Source organism: Saccopteryx bilineata, chromosome 7 (assembly GCF_036850765.1).
Source record: "Saccopteryx bilineata isolate mSacBil1 chromosome 7, mSacBil1_pri_phased_curated, whole genome shotgun sequence".
NCBI lineage: Eukaryota > Metazoa > Chordata > Mammalia > Chiroptera > Emballonuridae > Saccopteryx > Saccopteryx bilineata.
Genome location: NC_089496.1, coordinates 7,016,058 through 7,036,913, shown reverse-complemented (window position 1 = coordinate 7,036,913; position 20,856 = coordinate 7,016,058). Strand labels below are relative to the sequence as shown.

At 38.4% G+C, this 20,856-nt stretch overlaps 1 protein-coding gene across 11 annotated transcripts in view; it reads right to left on the bottom strand.

Moving 5' to 3' along the window:
- Positions 1–20,856, bottom strand: part of CACNA2D1 (calcium voltage-gated channel auxiliary subunit alpha2delta 1) — a 591,296-nt gene that overhangs the window by 485,564 nt on the left and 84,876 nt on the right. For all 11 annotated transcript variants that reach the window (XM_066238152.1, XM_066238142.1, XM_066238148.1 and 8 more), the window contains exon 2: positions 6,688–6,769. In XM_066238152.1, the coding sequence (XP_066094249.1) occupies positions 6,688–6,769 (82 nt within the window). The remainder of the gene's footprint in view (positions 1–6,687; positions 6,770–20,856) is intronic.

Genomic DNA, 20,856 nt, shown 5'->3' with positions numbered 1-20,856 from the left:
TTAAACCAAAAACTTTATAAATGTTTGTATGTTCAGGCGTCCCCAAACTACGGCCCGCGGGCCGCATGTGGCCTCCTGAGGCCATTTATTTGGCCCCTTGCTGCACTTCTGGAAGGGACACCTCTTTCATTGGTGGTCAGTGAGAGGAGCACTGTATGTGGCAGCCCTCCAACGGTCTGAGGGACAGTGAACTGGCCCCCTGTGTAAAAAGTTTGGGGACCCCTGTTAGAAATCCAGACAGAATTTCCATTTAAGAAAAAAGCCTGTAACAACCAGGTGACACTCCTCATTTAAATTAAATATAGTGATACAGTAATTTTTGTTATCAAAAAGTTTGGATTCCTCTGACATTATTATTAGAAGACACAACACAATGTTGGAATTGAAGAGAAGGAAGTATGGAGCAATGTCACATAATGTGGGTGAAGATTTCAAAATGGATATATCATATATTGCTAAAACTACAGCAATACCCACTGTAGCTTATATAGACACAAAACAAGCCTGGGAGGCTAACACAGCATCCAGGAAAGCTGCAGGAAAAACCTGACATTACACCTGGGAGAAGAAAGGAGCAGGGAAAAATGTAGCCAAAGAGCCTGGGATTAGTGTGATGTCTAAAGGCTGCAAAAGTCTATGCCTCCAGCCCCGGACAGCAGATAGAGAGCAAGTCAGCTCAGTGCCCAGGGCCCCCGGAATAGGGGTAGGGTGAGGCAAGTCAGGTACCTAAGACACAAAATGTCAGGTGCTGCTCACTCACTCTGCCTAGGAAGGAGGATACCTCCTTAAACTCTGCACCCTCAGGCACATCATTTGCCCCACCTGTCCCCTGCCAAGAAAAAAAGAGACTGAGACAGAGAGACCACGATCTGAAATGAGAGTGAACTCTACCTCTTTCAGAATGTACCCTTTCCACCTGTTTCCAATACCAAATATGTACCACTTAGAGATAAAAGAGTTACTGAGGACTTAACCAGGTATAAATGACACCACCCATCCTGCTTTTGTAATAAAGAGGAGGTTTATGAGAAAATTTTGGATTAAAGGGAGGTGTAAAAAAAAAGTGCACAAAGGAGGCAACAAAATTCCCTGATGCCTATAATTTGCTTATATGATCATGATTTGTTGTGCCCAGTTTGGGTCAATCAAGTGTAGTAACTTGAGGATTTCTGACATATTTGCAGTGTTGCCTTTTTTTTTTTTAATTAAGTGATAGGCAGGGGGCAAAGAGACAGACTCCTGCAGGAGCCTCACCGCGATCCAGCAGGCAAGCCCCATCTGGGGTTGATGCTCTACCCATCAGACTATTGCTCTGTTGCTTAGCAACTGAGCTATTTTAGCACCTGATGCAAGGCCAGGGAGCCACCCTCAGCACCCGGGGCCAACTGGCTTGAACCATTCGAGCCATGGCTGTGGGCGAGAGAGGAAGAGAGAGGGAGAGAAGGGGTGAAGTAGATGGGCACTTCTCCTGTGTGCTCAGACCAGAAATCAAGCCCAGGACTTCTACATGCCAGGCTGATACTCTACTGCTGAGCCAACTGGCCAGGATCACTTTTTTTTTTTAATGTAACTTTTGTAGACTCAGAAACCTATTTTGTAAAAAAGACAAACAGTGGTTTCTATTTACCAGTTTATTTTTTTAATACTTTTCATGAAGCAAATTCTTATTATGATAAAACCCACTGATTTAAAATATCTGATAATTTGGATATTGGTCAAACTTATGTATATTTTCATCAAGAAATATTTTATCAACAAGTTAAATTAAAAAATAGTTGTTGCCAATATTTCATAAACTTAAAACTTATTTTTAAGAATATTAAGAATAGCCTAACCAGGCGGTGCTGCAGTGGATAGAGCGTTGGATTGGGATGCAGAAGACCCAGGTTCGAGACCCCAAGGTCACCAGCTTGAGTGCGGGCACATCTGCTTTGAGCAAAAGCTCACCGCCTTGAGCCCAAGGTCGCTGGCTCGAGCAAGGGGTTACTCGGTCTGCTGAAGGCCCGTGGTCAAGATATATATATGAGAAAGCAATCAATGAACAACTAAGGTGTTGCAATGCACAACAAAAAACTAATGATTGATGCTTCTCATCTCTCCATTCTTGTCTGTCTGTCCCTGTCTATCCCTCTCTCTGACACTCTCTGTCTCTGTAAAAAAAAGAATATTAAGAAAAACTAAGGAGCTGCAATGAAGAATTGATGCTTCTCATCTCTCTCCCTTCCTGTCTGTCTGTCCCTATCTGTCCCTCTCCGTCTCTCTCTCTCTCTCTCTCTGTCTCTGTCACAAAAAAAATATTAAGACCACTTTACTTTTTTAATGTTATCTATTCATTAATATGTGATAATTAGCCTCTTCATTTGCCAACATAGTAATTAAAGGAAAGTGTGTGTGTAAGTAATAAAATGTTGTATAATTCATATTGTTTAAAATGCATGTATGTTTCAAAATCTGGGAATCTTTTTGCATTCTTTTAATTTATAATCTTTAAAATATATAAATATAGCACCCATTTTGAGTTACTATATCTTGAACACATTTTTAGATACAGCTCTTATAAGGACAGTATTCCAATAACGTCTATCAACAGAAGATGGCTAGTTGTCCCCGCTATTGGGACTGCCCCTTCCGGTATAGCAGAGTAGGTGTATGCCTATTCAGCTAAAGGTTCCATAAGTTCTGACCACTGAAATGTGAGCAAACTGTCTTACTCTTCAAGTGACTGGGTATTTGTTCTTTAGTCTTTTTCCATGTACATCAGGCTGAAAAGTAATGGCAACTGGAAGAACCACCTTGGACCCAGGAATGAAGCCACATACTGAGAACAGAAGAAGAGCCAACCAGTGGAGTCTAAGTTGCTCATCTCTACACTGTGACATGACAAAAAAAATACAGTTCTCTTATCTCTTTGTTATATTGGCTCAGCCTGTAGCCCAAATAATATTAATATAATACCCTCAAATAATTAATAAGTGAATGACCTTTCCTGAGTTCTGATTACAGGTCAGTAGGATTTTATATGGATTACATCATCTATGTCAACAATTCCATGAGATGAAACATGTTGACTGGATCACAAAGTTATCAATTGGAAGAAAATAAGTGTATTTTCTTCAGGTGGAAAACCATAAAGACAAAATTAAGCAAAATGTCTGTACCATTCTTAGCAATCCTTTCAATAGATACACACAAAACCATTTCTTGCATACCAACCAATAACAGCAGATTTTATATTCTGCATGTAAATTTACATTTTACAATTTCCTTCTACAGTTTTTTTTTAAGAAATTAAAATAGAAATGTCTATGAGTGAATAACTGGTGGCAGAAGTTTAGCTTCTAATTTATATCTTTTATTAAAAGTGCAGTAGCAGGCCCTGGCCGGTTGGCTCAGTGGTAGAGTGTCGGCCTGGCGTGCAGAAGTCCTGGGTTCGATTCCCAGCCAGGGCACACAGGAAAAGCGCCCATCTGCTTCTCCACCCTCCCCCTCTCCTTCCTCTCTGTCTCTCTCTTCCCCTCCCGCAGCCGAGGCTCCATTGGAGCAAAGATGGCCCGGGCGCTGGGGATGGCTCCTTGGCCTCTGCCCCAGGCGCTAGAGTGACTCTGGTTGCAACAGAGCGACGCCCCGGAGGGGCAGAGCATCGCCCCCTGGTAGGCAGAGCGTCACCCCCTGGTGGGCCTGCCGGGTGGATCCCGGACAGGCACATGCGGAAGTCTGTCTGACTGTCTCTCCCCGTTTCCAGCTTCAGAAAAATACAAAAAAAAAAAAGTGCAGTAGCATAACTATGTTAACTTTGTGTCTAATCAAAAATGTGCTTACCTTCTCAAAATACAAATAGCAATATAAAAATAAAATATTAACCTATATTCTAAAGCATAACAAGATTTTTTTAAACTTTGGAGTTACAGCTAATTAGTAGTTGTGTACCCTACAACAAAAATTTAACCTTGCAGCTGCTTCATGCATATTAAAGATGATGATTTCACTTCACAAGGTTGTCCTGAGAATTAATAAGATAATGCATGATAAGGGCTCAGTGCAATTCTTGAACTAATAAAAAACAAATGAAGTCCTTCAGTTGTATTTTTTAAAAGTTCTAATATATTAAAATCACCAAGCAAAATTATAATACATTATTATCTCTTTCCCCTAATTTTATTTTTTTCCTCAATTATTTCTTCTACTTTGTGGCTGAGCATAAGCAATTAATGGACATGTTATCTCCCAGTAAATGATTAGATAATGAAGTGATTCAGTAGGACACATCTTAAATCCAAATGCATCAGGGTAAGAGCACTACTCAAATCACACCAGATCTTTAACAGAAGTTAGGCAGGTAACTTTACAAATTTAAACTATATTTGATAAATAGTTTATAATTAATGCATTTAAACTATTGAATTCATCCAGTAATATCTACCAACCTTCCTTGAGCTAATATTTTATGATGCCATAAAGCAACATTCATTAAATTGCAAAGACATCTTATTTTAGCTATGTAGCCTCATTACAGCTGCGGATGAGCATTCAGGTAAAATGCTAGTTCTATCCTGCAAGGCCAGTAAAAACAATAACATTAAGTAATTCTGGAAGCACCATTATTTCCACAATATTGATTTCAATCCAGGAGCCTGTTAAGTTCCTCCACTTATTCCACTTCTGGCCCCTGCCATGTATTCAGCACTCCCCACCTGAGCTCACAGTCCACCCTCAGCTCTGGTGTCCTCCAGCCAGACTCGGACTTCAATCTCAAGTCAAAAAGAAACGCACCACTTGGGCCCCCAAAATGAACCTGCTATCTGGGCAAAAGGAGAGAGGCGTATGGATCACTTCTCTACATAAAATGACACTCTTCATGTACCTAATATTTAAAGTCTCTTTCCAATAATGAATTCTATTCTCGCTCCTCTCTTTTGTTACATATAACACATAATTCTTTAATTGTACTGTATCTCTTTATGTCACTCTAATTGGGTGTCTGTCTCAGAAACAGAAATTGTGAGGATTTTCTTTCATCCTCTCCATTCTGTTTTGTTATCCAGATTCAGACATAGCCATTTATTCATCTAACAGTCTTGCACTCTTCTTCGTACTTTACACTTCATACAGCCTAGTGGCAATCAGGGGAGACTTTTTTTTTTTGCTTAATGATTCTCTGCGAAAAGCAGGTTCACTGAGAGAGGGTTCACATATGCACACCAAAAGTAAAAAAGATGTCAGCCACGAAAGTGTGTTCTGAGGCTGAGGCAACACTGGAGGAGTGCAGGAGAGCTCCACGAGCAGTTTGTACTTGATCTCGATCTGTCAATAGAGAGAGTCATACAGCTTTGAACCAGAATCTGCCAATTCTTAGTTCTTTTTTTCTCCTTCCCCAAACTCCATCACTTTCGTAGAGGATCACTTACTATCTTGCACACTTTCAAATTCTTGTACAATTCCCCACAATAAACCACTGCGGATAGCCAGTACCTGCTTACAGGAGCTATCGCGCATCTTTGCACCCATTTAACAGGTTATTGATTAGCAGTGTCAGGTCTCCACAAAGAGGAACTGTGTCTCTGCCCAACCTGCGCAGCCAGCACAGTGCCTAGGACAGTGTTACTAGAACTAAATCTGATCATTGTCACTCACAAGGAACACCCTTATTTCCGAATACATTCATCTCATAAACATTTAAGTTTGTTCAACATACTCTTAGACTGAAACATACAACTGTTTTGCAAACAGTTTCTGGAATAAGTTTTTAAAGTATTTGCTTAATTAATAAGGTTCCTTTATGAATTTCTATTAATAGATAACTATATATCTAGTTTCTCTCAACAAGGAATATTCATACATAAATATCTATATAATAACTATTAATACATCATACATAAAACTGCTTTTTATACATTTCACTTCTTTTCTGGAAAATAAAAAACCTCACTGCTTCACCAAGAACACAAGGCAAAACTACTTTCAACTGTTACATTACTTACACTGAAATGGATGAAATGAGACTATAAAGAAATGGCATTTAATTTTTAATAAATCTGATAAAAGTTATAATGTGAATGCTCACACCCAAGTAAAATAACCTAGTTAACATGCTATAGAAATATTTATATAAGGCTATCATTTTCAAAGTCATTTAAAAGTGATCTTCATCATTGCACAAATCATAAGAAAAATCATATTTTACAGTAACTCTTTTTCTTACTCCAAAATCTTTATTACCCATCTCAGTGATTCACTCTGGTCTCTAGATATAGCTGTAAACAATTTTCAACTCTTTTCAAAAATAAAATCTACCCTCAAAGAATGAAGAATTATCCCCACTAGGGATATTCAAAGAAATTCTTCACGGTACTTAAAGTTACCACTATAGGAGAGATTATAAAATATAGTCGAAAGAATGGAAATGTGACGTGCCAGTTCTAACGGACTGTATGTATCACATGGACCCATGTAGGTGAGCAGCGGATGTAAACTATAAAGTGTCTGTGGTGAGAAAGCTTCAGGAATTGTTAGGGATGATGTTTCTTTTTCACAATAACAGGCAGTACCAAGGGTCTCTCTCAGAATTTTACTACCAGATCCAAATGAAAAATGACAACTTATTTATAACATAGAAATACAGCTTCCTCTGAGTCAGAACTGCAGTCAAATTAAAGAAGAGATGAACAAGTGTATTGGGCTTCTACTCACGTCGGCAAGCTGGCTGACTCCACTGGCTGTTTTCGCCAGTGTAACCAGGTCTTCTTGCATCTTATCCACCCACGACTTGATCCTGCAGAAATCAGAGAAGAGAGTATTCTATCATATCTCTGGGAATCCACAGACATTTTATATTCATGGGGCAGATAATTTATTCAACTGCCTATAATTATTTTTCTCCTAGCTCTCATTACGTCCACCCTCCCACCTGACCCACAAATTATAAAACCCATGAAACTTTAGTGTAAAACGTCTTAGAATGCTGAAATACCCTCAGATCCAAGAGAGAAAAATTACCTGAAAGTTTTGTCCAATATGAGGATAAAATCTGCTTAATTTTTATGAAAATTCTATCTAAAATTAGTAAATATTTATAGAATATTCAAAACAAAACTTTATTTTAACTTACTAGTTTTCTGATTAAAATATTAAAGGATGTGCTAAAGTGTAGAACATTTTTAAAAATGCAAGAAAATATAAAATATTTTAAATGTCTCATGATCTCATTACCCAAGAGATAACCACTTTTTGTTTTCAAATCTCTCTCCATCACCATTTACCCCCTTTATCCTCTACCTCCCCCATCCCTTCCCCTCCCATAAGCACCTTAATGTTGTCTGAGTTCCTCTTCCTTCGCTTAATCCCTCCACCTTTTCCACCCAGCCCCCAATCACCCCTCCCCTCTGACAGCTGTCAGTGTGTTCACTGTATCTAAATTTGTTTCTATTTTGTTTATTTTGTTCATTAGATTCCACATATACCGTATTTCCCCATGTATAAGACGCGCTTTAATTTTGGGGCCTGAAATTTGAAAAAAAATGTATTGCATAAAGTTATTGAACTCAAGTTTTATTCATCATAAAATTCATACAACTCCTCATCACTGTGAAAACTCCCATCCATTAGCTTGTCCTCATCTGTATCTGATGACAAATCACTGTCTTCATATATTGCCTTGTCCTCAGTTCCATCTATGGCATTTGAAATGCCACACTTCTTAAATGACTTAACAACCACTGTATAAGATGCACCCAGTTTTTAGATCCCAAATTTTTCGAAAATGGGTGCATGTTATACATGGAGAAATACGGTAAGTGAAATCATAATGGTGCTTGTCTTTCTCTGACTGGTTTATTTCACTTAGCATAATAATCTTCATTGGAATAACCACTCTTAACATTTACTATATTCCCATTTAGTCTTTTAAAATTATTTCACATGGTTGAAAGCATGTTATGTAAAATTTATGCATCATTTCTTTTCCTGAGGTCATAGACAAATACTCCCATGCCATTACAAGTATCATAAACATTTTATTTTAATGGCCACTTAATATTTCATTATCTCTATATCCCATAATATTCTTGACCATATTTCTGTTTTACAAAAGATATTGAGGATATCATCAGCTTTTAACCATTATAAATTATACTGCAACAAATATCTTACTGTATAAAGCTTAAACATGCTTCATTTCCATAGGTAGATTCTTAGATTTGGAATTACTGGAACAAAGCTTAAATTTTAAAAGCATAGTTTTGAGCATTAAAATTATGATTGAAGGATTTAAGTTCAAATTTTTTTCAGGTATATACTTTAGATTAATGCAGTGGAAATCTTAAAATATAAGCGATGATGTTGGGATATTTTAGAAAAACCTAAGTTAATGGTCTATCTTACTTTTTTCTAGTATTAAGGACATTACCAAATACCATGCAATTTTCCCCATTTTAAATCAATAAAATTTAATTTTCAATCCTTTCAGATATCTCCTTTACTCATCCACATGTTGTAAAAAGACCTAAAGTATACATTCTTTTCTGTTCATGCAAATATAAGTAACACTGACAAGCATGATAGATGATTATATTTGAATTAGAAATTCCCTCCATATAGATACATATGTGTGTGTGTGTGAATCTATCTGTTGCTTATTTATTTTACTTCTTTAAATTTTATTAGTACTAAATGTTTTTAAAAGTGCTATTTTATAAAGAAGTGAACTGTGGCCTGACCTGTGGTGGCACAGTGGATAAAGTGTTGACCTGAACGCTGAGGTCACCGGTTCAAAACCCTGCAATTGTCTGGTCAAAGCACATATGGGAGTTGATGCTTCCTGCTCCTCCCCCTTTCTCTCTCTCTCTCTCTCTCTCTCTCTCTCCTCTCTGAAATACATACATACATACATACATAAAAGTGAAGTGTGTATTTCACAAGTGCTTGAGTCAAGGATATTTAACCATATTGAACTTCTTATCCTTAGACAAGAGTTTCAATAGTCCTATAAGGCTGCCTTTTATTTTCTCAGATAAATTGAAAAGTAACAGAATAAAAAAATAAACGTGAAAGAAGTATAACATGGCAAAGGAATTTAAATGAAGTATAAGAGAATACATAAAAGAAAAATAAACTTATAAACTAAAAAGAAAGAAACAACACTGAGAGGCAGTTATAGAAAGAATGGAATGCTCCTGGACAGGCCGCGGCACCGTGTCTGACAGAGCCTTGGCCTGGGACACTGAGGACGCAGGTTCAAAACCCCGAGGTCGCTGGCTGGAGCGCAGTCTCACCAGCTTGAGCACGGGGCTGAATCTTGAGCAAGGGATCATAGATATGACACCATGGTCACTGGCTTGAGGCCAGAGGTCACTGGCTTTAAGTCCAAGGTTCCTGGCTTGAGCAAGGGGTCACTGGCTCAGCTGGAGCCGCCCCCCGTCAAGGCACATATGAGAAAGCCATCAATGAACAACTAAGATGCCACAATGAATCATTGATGCTTCTCATCTCTCTCCCTTCCTGTCTCTCCCTTTCTCTCTTTCTCTTGGGGAAAAAAAAAAAAAACCCTTGGAGGAAAGCACAGAGTCTTGATTTACAGTGAAATCAACTAGTTAGTAACAGAAATACAGAAAATCTCGGGATATTTACACAAATGAAAATAAGGAAGAATATTTATTGAACCATGCTATATGAATATGATTTAAAAGATAAATCAATATCAAGAAACAAAAAATAAATAAGATACAGTAGATAAATTTATAGACTCATTAAAATGAGTGATGTATATCACATTATTCTAATTATGAGCTGATACATATATTTGAAACATATTATAAATACTAATATTCTTATTACTACTATTAGATAAATATAATTCTTTACCACTTTTACATTTAAAACAATATATTACAGTAGGGAACAGGTAGAAGCAAAGACTGCTGACATCAACTTCTAATTCAGTCAGACTACTTCAATTCTCCAAGTTGTTACTGAACAAGTTCTAAAACCTAAGGAAAATGAATCATCTGTTCTAAATATAATTCTCAACATTGATAATAGTAAGAAGTGCTATACATCTTTTACATCCCTTTCACTGGAAATTGAGAGACAAAGAGTACGTATGTAAAAACATAAATGTAACTCCTGCCAGAGTTGCGACTGATGCTGAAATGATGGAAAGCTTGCACTCTGCCTTGACACCTGAGAGCCGTCACCGCCAGTGCTCACTGAGGTGAGCCTATTCGGGCTGAAGCAATTCAGGGCCTTTCACGTCTCCTCTGCCCCACTGACAAGCTATCAAAAACACTTTATAGGAGCAACAGTTATTTTTCATAGATATGACACATTTTCCGGTTTTCCTGAAATACATGAGCACTCTGCCTTCCAAACCTGGAATTAGAAGAATGAAATGGCTAGAAAGTAAGCAAAGATCTCATTCATCATAAAAGTGGAAATTACATATGGAAAAATACAGGTAAAACTGTCAAGCACATATTTATAATCACTGAGCATTATTTCATTAAATGTCTCCAGAATATACCATAAAATTTTGGAGAAGCCAACATAGCACTCCAGGAAGGAGAATTTGTTGTTTTCTCTTTGTTAACCCATTCAACAAGTATACGTATTTGTCGGAGAAGATATTAAAAGCTGGAGATGCAGAAATAAAAGATATATATCTTTCGATCTGTTTGGGCTTAAAACTGGGGTCTGGAAGGAAAGAGGCAAAGAACAAGAATATGGCATTGCAGTGGAAGAAAAGTAACTCTCTTTCAGCCTTTTAAATTCCTGACTGAGACCCTGTAGCCAAAGGGAGATTAACAAGCAAAAAGGATACTAGCCTATTTAAATTTTACATGACATGGGCGCCTGCACAAGAAAATACAAACCCAAAGAAATGGTTAAATCTGAGGTTCTTATGCTAGATCTAAAAAAAGTGGAAAGTTGTGGAAAGCTATGAAGGTCAAAAGTATTGTGGATAAAGCATCATCCTGGGACGCTGAGGTCGCTGGTTCAAAACCCTGTGCTTGCCCTGGCCGGTTGGCTCAGCGGTAGAGCGTCGGCCTGGCGTGCGGGGGACCCGGGTTCGATTCCCGGCCAGGGCACATAGGAGAGGCGCCCATTTGCTTCTCCACCCCCCCTCCTTCCTCTCTGTCTCTCTCTTCCCCTCCCACATTCAAGGCTCCATTGGAGCAAAGATGGCCCAGGTGCTGGGGATAGCTCTTTGGCCTCTGCCCCAGGCACTAGAGTGGCTCTGGTCACGGCAGAGCGATGCCCCAGAGGGGCAGAGCATCGCCCCCTGGTGGGCGTGCCGGGTGGATCCCGGTTGGGCGCATGAGGGAGTCTGTCTGACTGTCTCTCCCCGTTTCCAGCTTCAGAAAGAAAAAAAAAAAAGCAACCCTGTGCTTGCCTGGTCAAAGCACATATGGTAGTTGATGCTTCCTGCTCCTCCCCCCTTCTCTCTTCCTTTCTCTCTCTCTCTCTCTCTCTTTCTCCTCTCTAAAATGAATAAAATAATTTAAAAAAAAGAACAGTGTCTTCATGTTGTCAAATAAGTTTGCAAATATGATATATATGTTTGCTCGCTTATAGTTTGTATAGTTTGAGTGTGGGGGACAGGCTGTAAGCAGACAGGGTCCTTATAGCCTAAGGCCTAGTCCCACCCTTTTAATACTAAGATCTTCTCAAAACTAAGCTTTTCCCCACACCCTTGACTGTTGCATGATGTGGGATGGTGCACTCATATGAGGAATCCCTTTATGCCTCAGATAAGACTTCCTTATTTGTATACTGGCTTAAAGGCTTTAATTCCTATACTATAAAATAAGGAAGAGCAGGGGCGCTCCATCCCTCTCTCTCTCTCTCTCTCTCTCTCTCTCTGTTCCTTAAATTAGCATTGCAGAGGTGAGGCAGAGTGTTGAAGGAGAAGCCAGTTTGAGAAGTTTGTGCAGAGAGAAGGAGATGGGGAACAGAGGTGAATAAGGCTGGTGAGGTAGAAACCTTTGATTCTAGGAATACTCAGATGAGTCAGTGGCTTTGGGAGCCCTGAATGAAAAGGGAAGTGTTTTCCCACTGTGTATACTCGCCCGCTGGGTGCGAGCTAGGATTAAAGCTAATGGCCCACCAGTTTTTGGCTCCGTTGTTTCATTACCGTCTGTCTGAATCAAATGCAAACCTGCATGGGCCAGGCATCTGTAAAGCCGTGGCTACTGGCTTTACACTTCAAAAAAATAAGTATGAGCTGTGGGCAATAAACTGAGAGAACCCTAACAAGGCTGTTTATTCCGATTCCTCTCTGTCCCCTGTCTTTGGAGATAAGGACTTTCCTTTCCTCCAGGTATGGGAGGAAAGGCAATTCGCACATGAAGGAAGGTCAGAAAATCTTTCTTGCATATGTGAATCCTCAAACTCCTTCCGTTTAAAATGTTCAACATGACAAGCTGTCTTAATTTGGGGTAGCATGTCCTGAATCTCATCAGGAACCAGCTGAGATCCCTTACATTTTATTAGGAAATAATGGAAGAAGGCAGGCAGAGGAAGCTTTCTAGCGGTAAAATTTGAAAGACAGGCAGAATTTGACAAACTTGAGGAGAGAAGGAAGTAACAATGAAGGCATAGGGAACATGGCTTATTCTGCAACTGTAAGTAGTGTAAATGGTTGGAGTCCAAGGTCAGATGAGAAAATGGTATGGAATGGTGGCAGGAATATGGCAGGGAAGACACTCAGACAAATAGATGGGCCCAGCCAAGAGCTTAAATAACATTCTGAAGCAGTCAGATTGTACTTTCAAAATAATGAAAAAATAATGGAAAATGTGAAGTTAGAGAGATAAACATCAATTAAGATTTTCTGGACATGACAGAATAATTTCTCAGACAGCCGAGTGGTTGGTGTCTTAAAGGGAGAACAGAAAGTAGGAAGGGTTTCATCTATTTTCTAGATGAAAGCAGAAAATATCAGAGTTCATGCTGTCTGTCAGCAATTTAGCTAAATAAGTGGAGACAGAAATCAAATCTTCATGGGCACTTTATTCAGATGGCAGGCAATGTGGGGACAGGGGGTTACATCCTTTTCATAAGGGGAAGAAAAGGGTAGGTAAGGGTTTGGGAATTTCAAGGGACATTTAATCAGATCACAATCAAAGTTAATTGTATCATAGACAGCTGATGTTCTGTCCTTGGAGCACAAAGGTGTCGCTTGCAGTCTCCTGGGGCACAGAGGTGGCTCACTGGCAGATCTCTAAGTCATGGAACCCAGTTCAGGTAGCCCAGTTCCTGGAACAAAGCTGTAATTTGCATTAACCATTATGCCCATGACTATAAAAAAAAAAAGCCAACATTGCTTGTTAAAATTTTAACTCTTGAGTCCCCCCTAACATCAGTAAGTATAAGAAGTGAGGAAGATTTGTGCCTGGCCTGTGGTGGTGCAGTGGATAAAAGGTCGACCTGGAACGCTGAGGTTGCAGGTTCAAATCCCTGGGCTTGCCTGGTCAAGGCACATACAGGAAGCAACTACAATGAGTAGATACTTCCCGCTTCTCTCCCCTCTTTCTCTTTCTCACTTCCCCCCACTCTCTCTCCCCTTTCTCCAAAATTCAATAAATAAAATCTAAAACAAAATGTTTAAGAAAAAAAAGAAGTGAGGAAGATTCAAACTAACCGAGTAGTGGTGCGAGTAGAGAGGAAAAAGGAGGAGAGGCCAAGTAGAAGAAACTAGCTCAACAAAAATTCTGAAGTTCATTGATAAGTTTGTTTTTGTTCGTTCAATTAGAGATGTTTTTGAGAGTTTCATGTATAGATTACCCAGTAGGCAACTAAATGCACATGGGTTTGGAGCTCTCGGAAAAGAAGCTTCCATCAAACCAAGTGTGTAGAAGGGATGTAGGTAAATCAATGTAGGACTCCCAAAGGAGAGTCTGTAAAGAAGGAAGGAAATATATAGTAGTCAGCGCTCTGGAAAATAACAGTAAAGGAGAAACGGAGGAATCCACGTAGTGGCAAGAGAGAAGGGAGTCCTGAGCTACCGTATCACAACAGCCAGAGGAGGGAAAAGTTTCCAGAGAGAGGCAGTAACTAGAGAGTCAGCAAATAAGGTAAAAGAAATGTATCCATTTAATGTGTGAGAATGAGAAAAGCAGTATGAAATTTAGAGAAAAAGGATTTACTGCTCCTTCTTTATTTTTAAATTAGGAGATGTAGGTATTTTCTATGTAAAAGAAGAAAGGCAAGTAGAGATGGAGACATAAAGACTCAAGTAATTTTTGACAGAGTGAGGTCCTTCAAAAGACTCCAGATAACTTAGGCTTTATCTTGTTCATTCCCAAACATGGGAGGGGAAAAGAAAGGAGGAGGACGAATGAAGAAATAACAGAACACAGGAAAACCTAGTCCATGGCTAGAAAGAGGTCACTTCTTTCATGGAGATTGGACAGAAAATGTAAAAGATTTTAGGTACACGGAAATAAACAGAACAACCAGATCAAAAGTTGAGTCAGTTCTACTCACTGGTCTTGATTTCCTTTGTAACGAAGAGAGACACTATCTGTTCAGTGACAGGCAGTAGGTATTAAGGGAGGGTCGTTGAAAACAAGGTTGGAGTTTTAAAAAGAACAATGGCTAGAGGTTAATTCAGGACTTGCCCTATCCTGGGTGTCATCAGTTTTCATTGGTACTAATCAGTATGGCTGTGTGAATTTTTCACTAGTTCGAGGCTAAAGAGAGCAGATGGCAGATGAAGGGCATTCAGATGAATACAGGGAGGACACTAGCAGGTAGTAAAGGGCGAGGAAAAGAGAAGTAAAGGGCCTGAAATTTTCACTATCTCTACTCATTCTAAATAACAAAAATTACCAAAAATATTCATTGAAATGTTATAGTACTGTATTTATAAACAATTCTTATTTTCTAAACCCTTTTCTTATGGAACCATAAGTCTTATTACAATATTTTTAGGAAGATAGAAAAATACTACATTGCCAAATTTCACATCATTTTTTTAATTTTTAGCTTAACAGTCTTATAAAATATGCTGAAAAAATAAAGAAAATATCCTAAGTACACATGTTCCTCAGTAAATATCTTAAAACAATATATAATTTTAAAATAAAAACTTCCTAAAATCACTATAAAATAAAATGGATCACTTTCAGAAAGTTTAATAGTTTAACAATCTTTCTTTTGGGAATATCTATCTATCTATCTATATCTATCTATATATATATAGAGATAGATAGATATAGATATATAGATATATAGATATATAGATGTATAGATATATAGATATATAGATATATATTACAATATCTAACAAGTCCAAAAAAGTTGAAGCAATGTATATCTGGTTATACAGATACGGTGGAACTTGACTAATCTGTGTAATGTTTCCATGAGGATCTTCAAACTTGTGAGGCCAGGAACACACTATTCCACTTGTTAGAAACCTAACTTCTAGGTTTCAAGTGTCAAGTAGTAACAGAGGCTTTAATGTTGTGAAGATGGGACTTGAGCATGTTACCAAGGAGAGTACAGACAAATATTTATCGAGGAGAACGATGAGAGGCTTCCGAGACTGGGGATACAGTTAATGTATGCATGCAACAGAATTCTTTCTTTCCCCTTTGCACCCTGCCCCCACTTTCCCACTGCCTTTCCTTTAGCTCCTAGACCCTGTACCCTGGTCTCTTCTACACTGTCATCTGACTCCTTGTTTCACCTTCTCCTGAGATCAAATACAACTGTCAATATCTCCACAACTGTGGAGCCTTTCCTCCTTTCTCCAGCTTGTTTTTTGTATTCCTTCAAAACCTCAGACCTTGAACTGCCAAATCTCATGACTGCAACTATCACCTTTTACATGTATAATCTCCACATTTGAGCTCCAGTGCTAACTACCATTTGCTAGATCATTTCATCTTGATATCCCACCATTCTTTTTCAAAATATCTGTAAAACTTAATTCAGCACCTTCCATCTCCATACAACTAATTCCCTTGTATCGTTTCTCATTGTTGGCAAACTATTTCCTCAGTAACCCAGGTTCATGTAATCAATGTCTTCATATCTCACCTCCAGACCTTTGTTAAATAGTAGTATCTCAGCATTTTCCTCAATACAGAGCTGATAGCGAAATATATTGTCTTTATTTTATGCCAAATTCCGTGCCAAAGTGATCAACATGCACTCATTCAGTCATCATAAAAACTAGTATTCCCCCTTTTTTCTTTAGTGAGAGAGGTTTTTTTGTTTATTTGGTTTTGGTTTTTTGTTTTGTTTTGTTTGGGGGGGCTAACAGGGACAGACAGACAGACAGGAAGGGAGAGAGATGAGAAGCATCCATTCTTTATTGCAGCACCTTAGTTGTTCACTGATTGCTTTCTCATATGTGCCTTAACCGGTGAGTTCCAGCTGAGCCAGTAACCCCTTAGTCAAGCCAGTGTCCTTGGACTTCAAGCCAGCGGTCTTTTGTCTCAAGCCTGCAACTGTGAGGTCATGTCTATGATTCCACACTCATGCCAACAACCCCGCGCTCAAGTTGGTGACCTCAGGGATTCAAACCTGAGTCCTCAGCATCCCAGGTTGACACTCTATTCATTGCGCCACCGCCTGGTCAGGCAAACCAGTGTTCCCTTTTTACAGATGAGAAAAATTATTTCTAAGATCTATTTCATCAAACAAACTGACAAAGTTCCATGAGTGTTGACTGTCCTTTTCCATATTCTGTTTTTGTTCTATAATCTGTCCATAAAATTAATTCTCTACCTCAATTATGAATAAATTCTACAAATATTCTAATATCACCTTTTACAATCTGCCAGACTAAAAATAAGCTCTTCTTTCCACTAAACTCCAAAGCACTTTAATTGTGCTTTATGCTTATTTCCTGTACACTTTCATGATTAGATGGTTACACTTTTATTCTTATTTAACAGTGAATCCTCAATATTTTTATTACAGTAGGCAGACTAGAATTGAATAGAAAATATATTAAAATGAAATTACATTATTTTTAAAGCACAATTATATTTGTTTAAGTTGTGATTTATTTAGTAAATTTCTTCTTGTCTCTATAAGTCACATTAGAAACAATATAAACTGCTAGACCCATTCATCTCAAATAGCCCCCACTTTTCAACAAGTAGCAGATTTTCAAAATGCAACTTAACACTTGAAAAGAATTAGTAAATCTCTAGAGTGTATAACTCTGGATATTGACTGTCATAGGGAAAAAATAAGTCTTGTAATCCCTCTCTGGCCTTACAAATAAAGACTCAACTAACAGGATTTTTCCAACTATTTGAAAACACTGGCAGACTCAATATAATTTTACTATGAGATTTCTAAATATTGAGGCAAATATTTTATCGAATAATTGAGATCATCTTTTACATCCTTTTCTTCACTTTATTGTACAGAAACAGCCCTGATTCTAAAAGCAATTATATAAAATATTCAAGTTCTCATTAATTTGAATGAAAAATACTTGCTATATAATTATTGTTCTTTTTTAGGTTAAATTTGCCTGTAATATGGCTTTTAAAAAAGGCAGTGCATAGTTCAGGAACTATTTTTTTATAAGAGAATTACGGTAATCTATTTCATTTTGCATGCACTTGAGAAAAAGCAAATTCAGAACAGCTCCAATTACACCCAGTTTAATCTGTTGAAAAGTACAATGACTGAGTACAAAGTGTCAAGTCTGCACAGCTATCTACCTAATTGTTTTAAATTCTACAAAGAGAATTTCTTTTTTACTGGTTGGAACAATGCAGCCAAAGTATTGATTAATAGCCAAAAATTGTTATCTAACTGTCCTTCCTTCCTCTATTTGATATAGTAAATCCTCTGAAAAGGAGATGAATATGTCTGAATGTACTGCTATTAGTAAGGAGAGAGTATTAAAACAGATGTCTTTCTTCCATACCCTTTTTTTTTTGTTTGTTTGGTTGGTTGGTTTTTTTTCTTTGACCAGGGAAGCCCAGGGCTTCGAACTGGTGACCTCAGCATTCCAGGCCGACGCTCTATCCCACTGTGGCACCACAGGTCAGGCTCCATACCTTTCTTGAATCATCCTCTAGCAATTATCATACAGACCAGAGAGCAAAAACAGAATGGGCAATAAATAGACGGGGAAAGGAAAGGAAGAAGGCTGATACAGTAAGTAAGGGCTTAGGAGGAGGCGAAGTGAGAGAGGGAGAAGTATTTGCAGCCCTGTCCTAAGGCAATGCTCTGCCTATGCCACTATTTTCAGAAAAATTTTATATTTAATCCAAAGAAATAGACATAGTTATACTTGTGGACCCTGGGGTGGGGTAATATATCACAAACTCTAACAAACTGACTATTTCAATTGTGTTTGTAAATAAACAACTTGTTCATAAATTCAAAGTAATAAAATCATATATTTCAAAAGTGTTCCACTTGCTATAAATATCCCACCAATGCCCAACTGCTTCTATTTTTGTTATATAATAAACCACCCACAGTGTTCCCATGGTTAGGTAAAAATAACATAAGTAAGCCAAAGATTTAGATAACCTACACACACTATTTTGCTAAATATGCATTTCTTATAAGATGTGTAACTATATCATGAAATATAATTGTGTGTGTGTGTGTGTGTGTGTGTGTGTAAAAAGAGTGCTTGGTATGACACTAAATCTAGGTTTGTTTGTCAGATGGGTGTCATGCCAGGAATGTTAGTTCCTGATATTATTAGCGATTCAAGCCATTTTCAATAAACTGCTGTTCTGTTTTTTGGAAAGCTATTTTGACTTTGACATTCCATTTTCGCCTGGAGTCAATCTTGTAAGTAGTATAAAAAGGGGTCTAATTTTTGCTAATCAGAGTATACAGGCAGGAGAGTAGCAAAAAAAAAAAAGCTTTATCACTAAAATCTGATTCATAAATTGTTCACTTTCCTCTGCCTTCATTTTCTGTTGGCCTTTGTTAATTGTCTGTGTATTTAATCCACTTTAAAAATACACATACTCAATTCTCAAAAACCAAAAATTCTTTATGAGATCTACTTTCTACCATCTTGGATTAATTTTTGTGTTCTCCAAGCATTTAGTTAATATTTTTTGCCTCAGCTGCAGCAATTTGCTTCCAGCTTCCAAGACAACAAATGAGCAATGCGCTTCAGGATGATATTAATGTAGTTCTGTAGATCGGAGAGAGGCGAGGGCCCTTAGACAGGGAGTTGGTCCCTAGAGGCCCCGAGAGCTTTGTTTCTAATCCTTCCACATCAGAGTTAGTGACAACCTCGGGCACAGTCCTTCTGTACCCTGGTGCCAACGGAGCAGTCCCACATGGCCATGCAATCTGCTGCTGGTATTTCTAGGAACCAAATGAACTGAATTTCTAATTGCTCATTACAAAACCTCCATTCATTTTATTGAAGAGCTTCCCTTTCATTGTTTATCTATATTTTTTTATTCATTGCAGACTGTTCACAAAATATATTTTAGCCTAATTCATGCAGTAAATATTATTTAGTGTCATGATAAAAGTTTCCTCATTTCCTTTCTTCTCTAAAGTATTAACTGAGCTTTCATAATCTTTCCAATAATGCAAAATACTAAAATGTTTTTTATATTTGGATTGGCATTTAAATGGCCAATCCACTTCCCCACATGGGTCAGTATCTGCAGTCAAGCCATTTTAGCTGTTTCAGAGACATGACAGTTTTGTCACAGTATTTAATCATGTTTTCTATTAGCCTGAAGTTACCTCCCTATTTCTTCAGCCTCAAAAAAGTCACCATTCAAGTCTGTGCTTCCAGTCCATCTTCTGGACAATCCAAGCCCTTAAGTCCTCAGAAATATTTCTTTTCTTTAAGTTTATAAGGTCTATATATTGCCTGTTGTACAAAATGTCATGCATATTGATATAGTGTCTTAGGCTAGAATTATTTTTCTCCAACAATATTCAATTTCCTTGAGTGTATAGACCACAGCTTATAATTCTGCATTCTGAGAATCTCCAGCACAGTTCTGAACACATAGTGGACGCTCAATAGGTAAGAGAACAACTATGAAGCAGCTATGTGTGCAGGGTGGTTCTAAACATGTTATGTGAACCAACTATTTAATTCTTACTCAAATCTACTGAGGCAGATACTATAAGTCCCACTTGACAGATGAGGAAACTGAGCTCTAGAAAGGGTAAATTACTTGCCCAAGGTCACAGAGTTAACAGTGGCAGAGCTGAGCAGTTTGCCTTTAGAAGCAAATAAAGCACACTGCCTTTAGTAAGTGCTAATCAAGGCAATGATCTGAAACATAACTTCTTCTCTCCACCATTGAACCACCAGACAGTCACCCTCAACTCTCTTCTCATCATAATTTAAAAATAATCTCATTTTTTCTTTTTTACAGAATAGCATACCATTGGTTCTAAGTCTGCTTCATTGATGCAAAGAGAGAAAATGAAGCCCTGGCCATTTGGCTCAGTGGTAGAGCGTCGGCCTGGCATGCAGAGGTCCCGGGTTCGATTCCCGGCCAGGGCACACAGGAGAGGCGCCCATCTGCCTTTCCACCCCTCCCCCTCTCCTTCCTCTCTGTCTCTCTCTTCCCTTCCTGCAGCGAGGCTCCATTGGAGCAAGGATGGCCCGGCTGCTGGGGATGGCTCCTTGGCCTCTACCCCAGGCACTGGAGTGGCTCTGGTCACAGCAGAGCGACGCCCCGGAGGGGCAGAGCATCGCCCCCTGGTGGGCGTGCCGGGTGGATCCCGGTCGGGCGCATGCGGGAGTCTGTCTGACTGCCTCTCCCCGTTTCCAGCTTCAGAAAAATACACAAATACAAAAAAAAAAAAAAAAAAAGAGAAAGAGAGAGAAAATGACAATTACAAAAGTCTTCTTTTTACATAGCAAGAGAAAAGTTATAG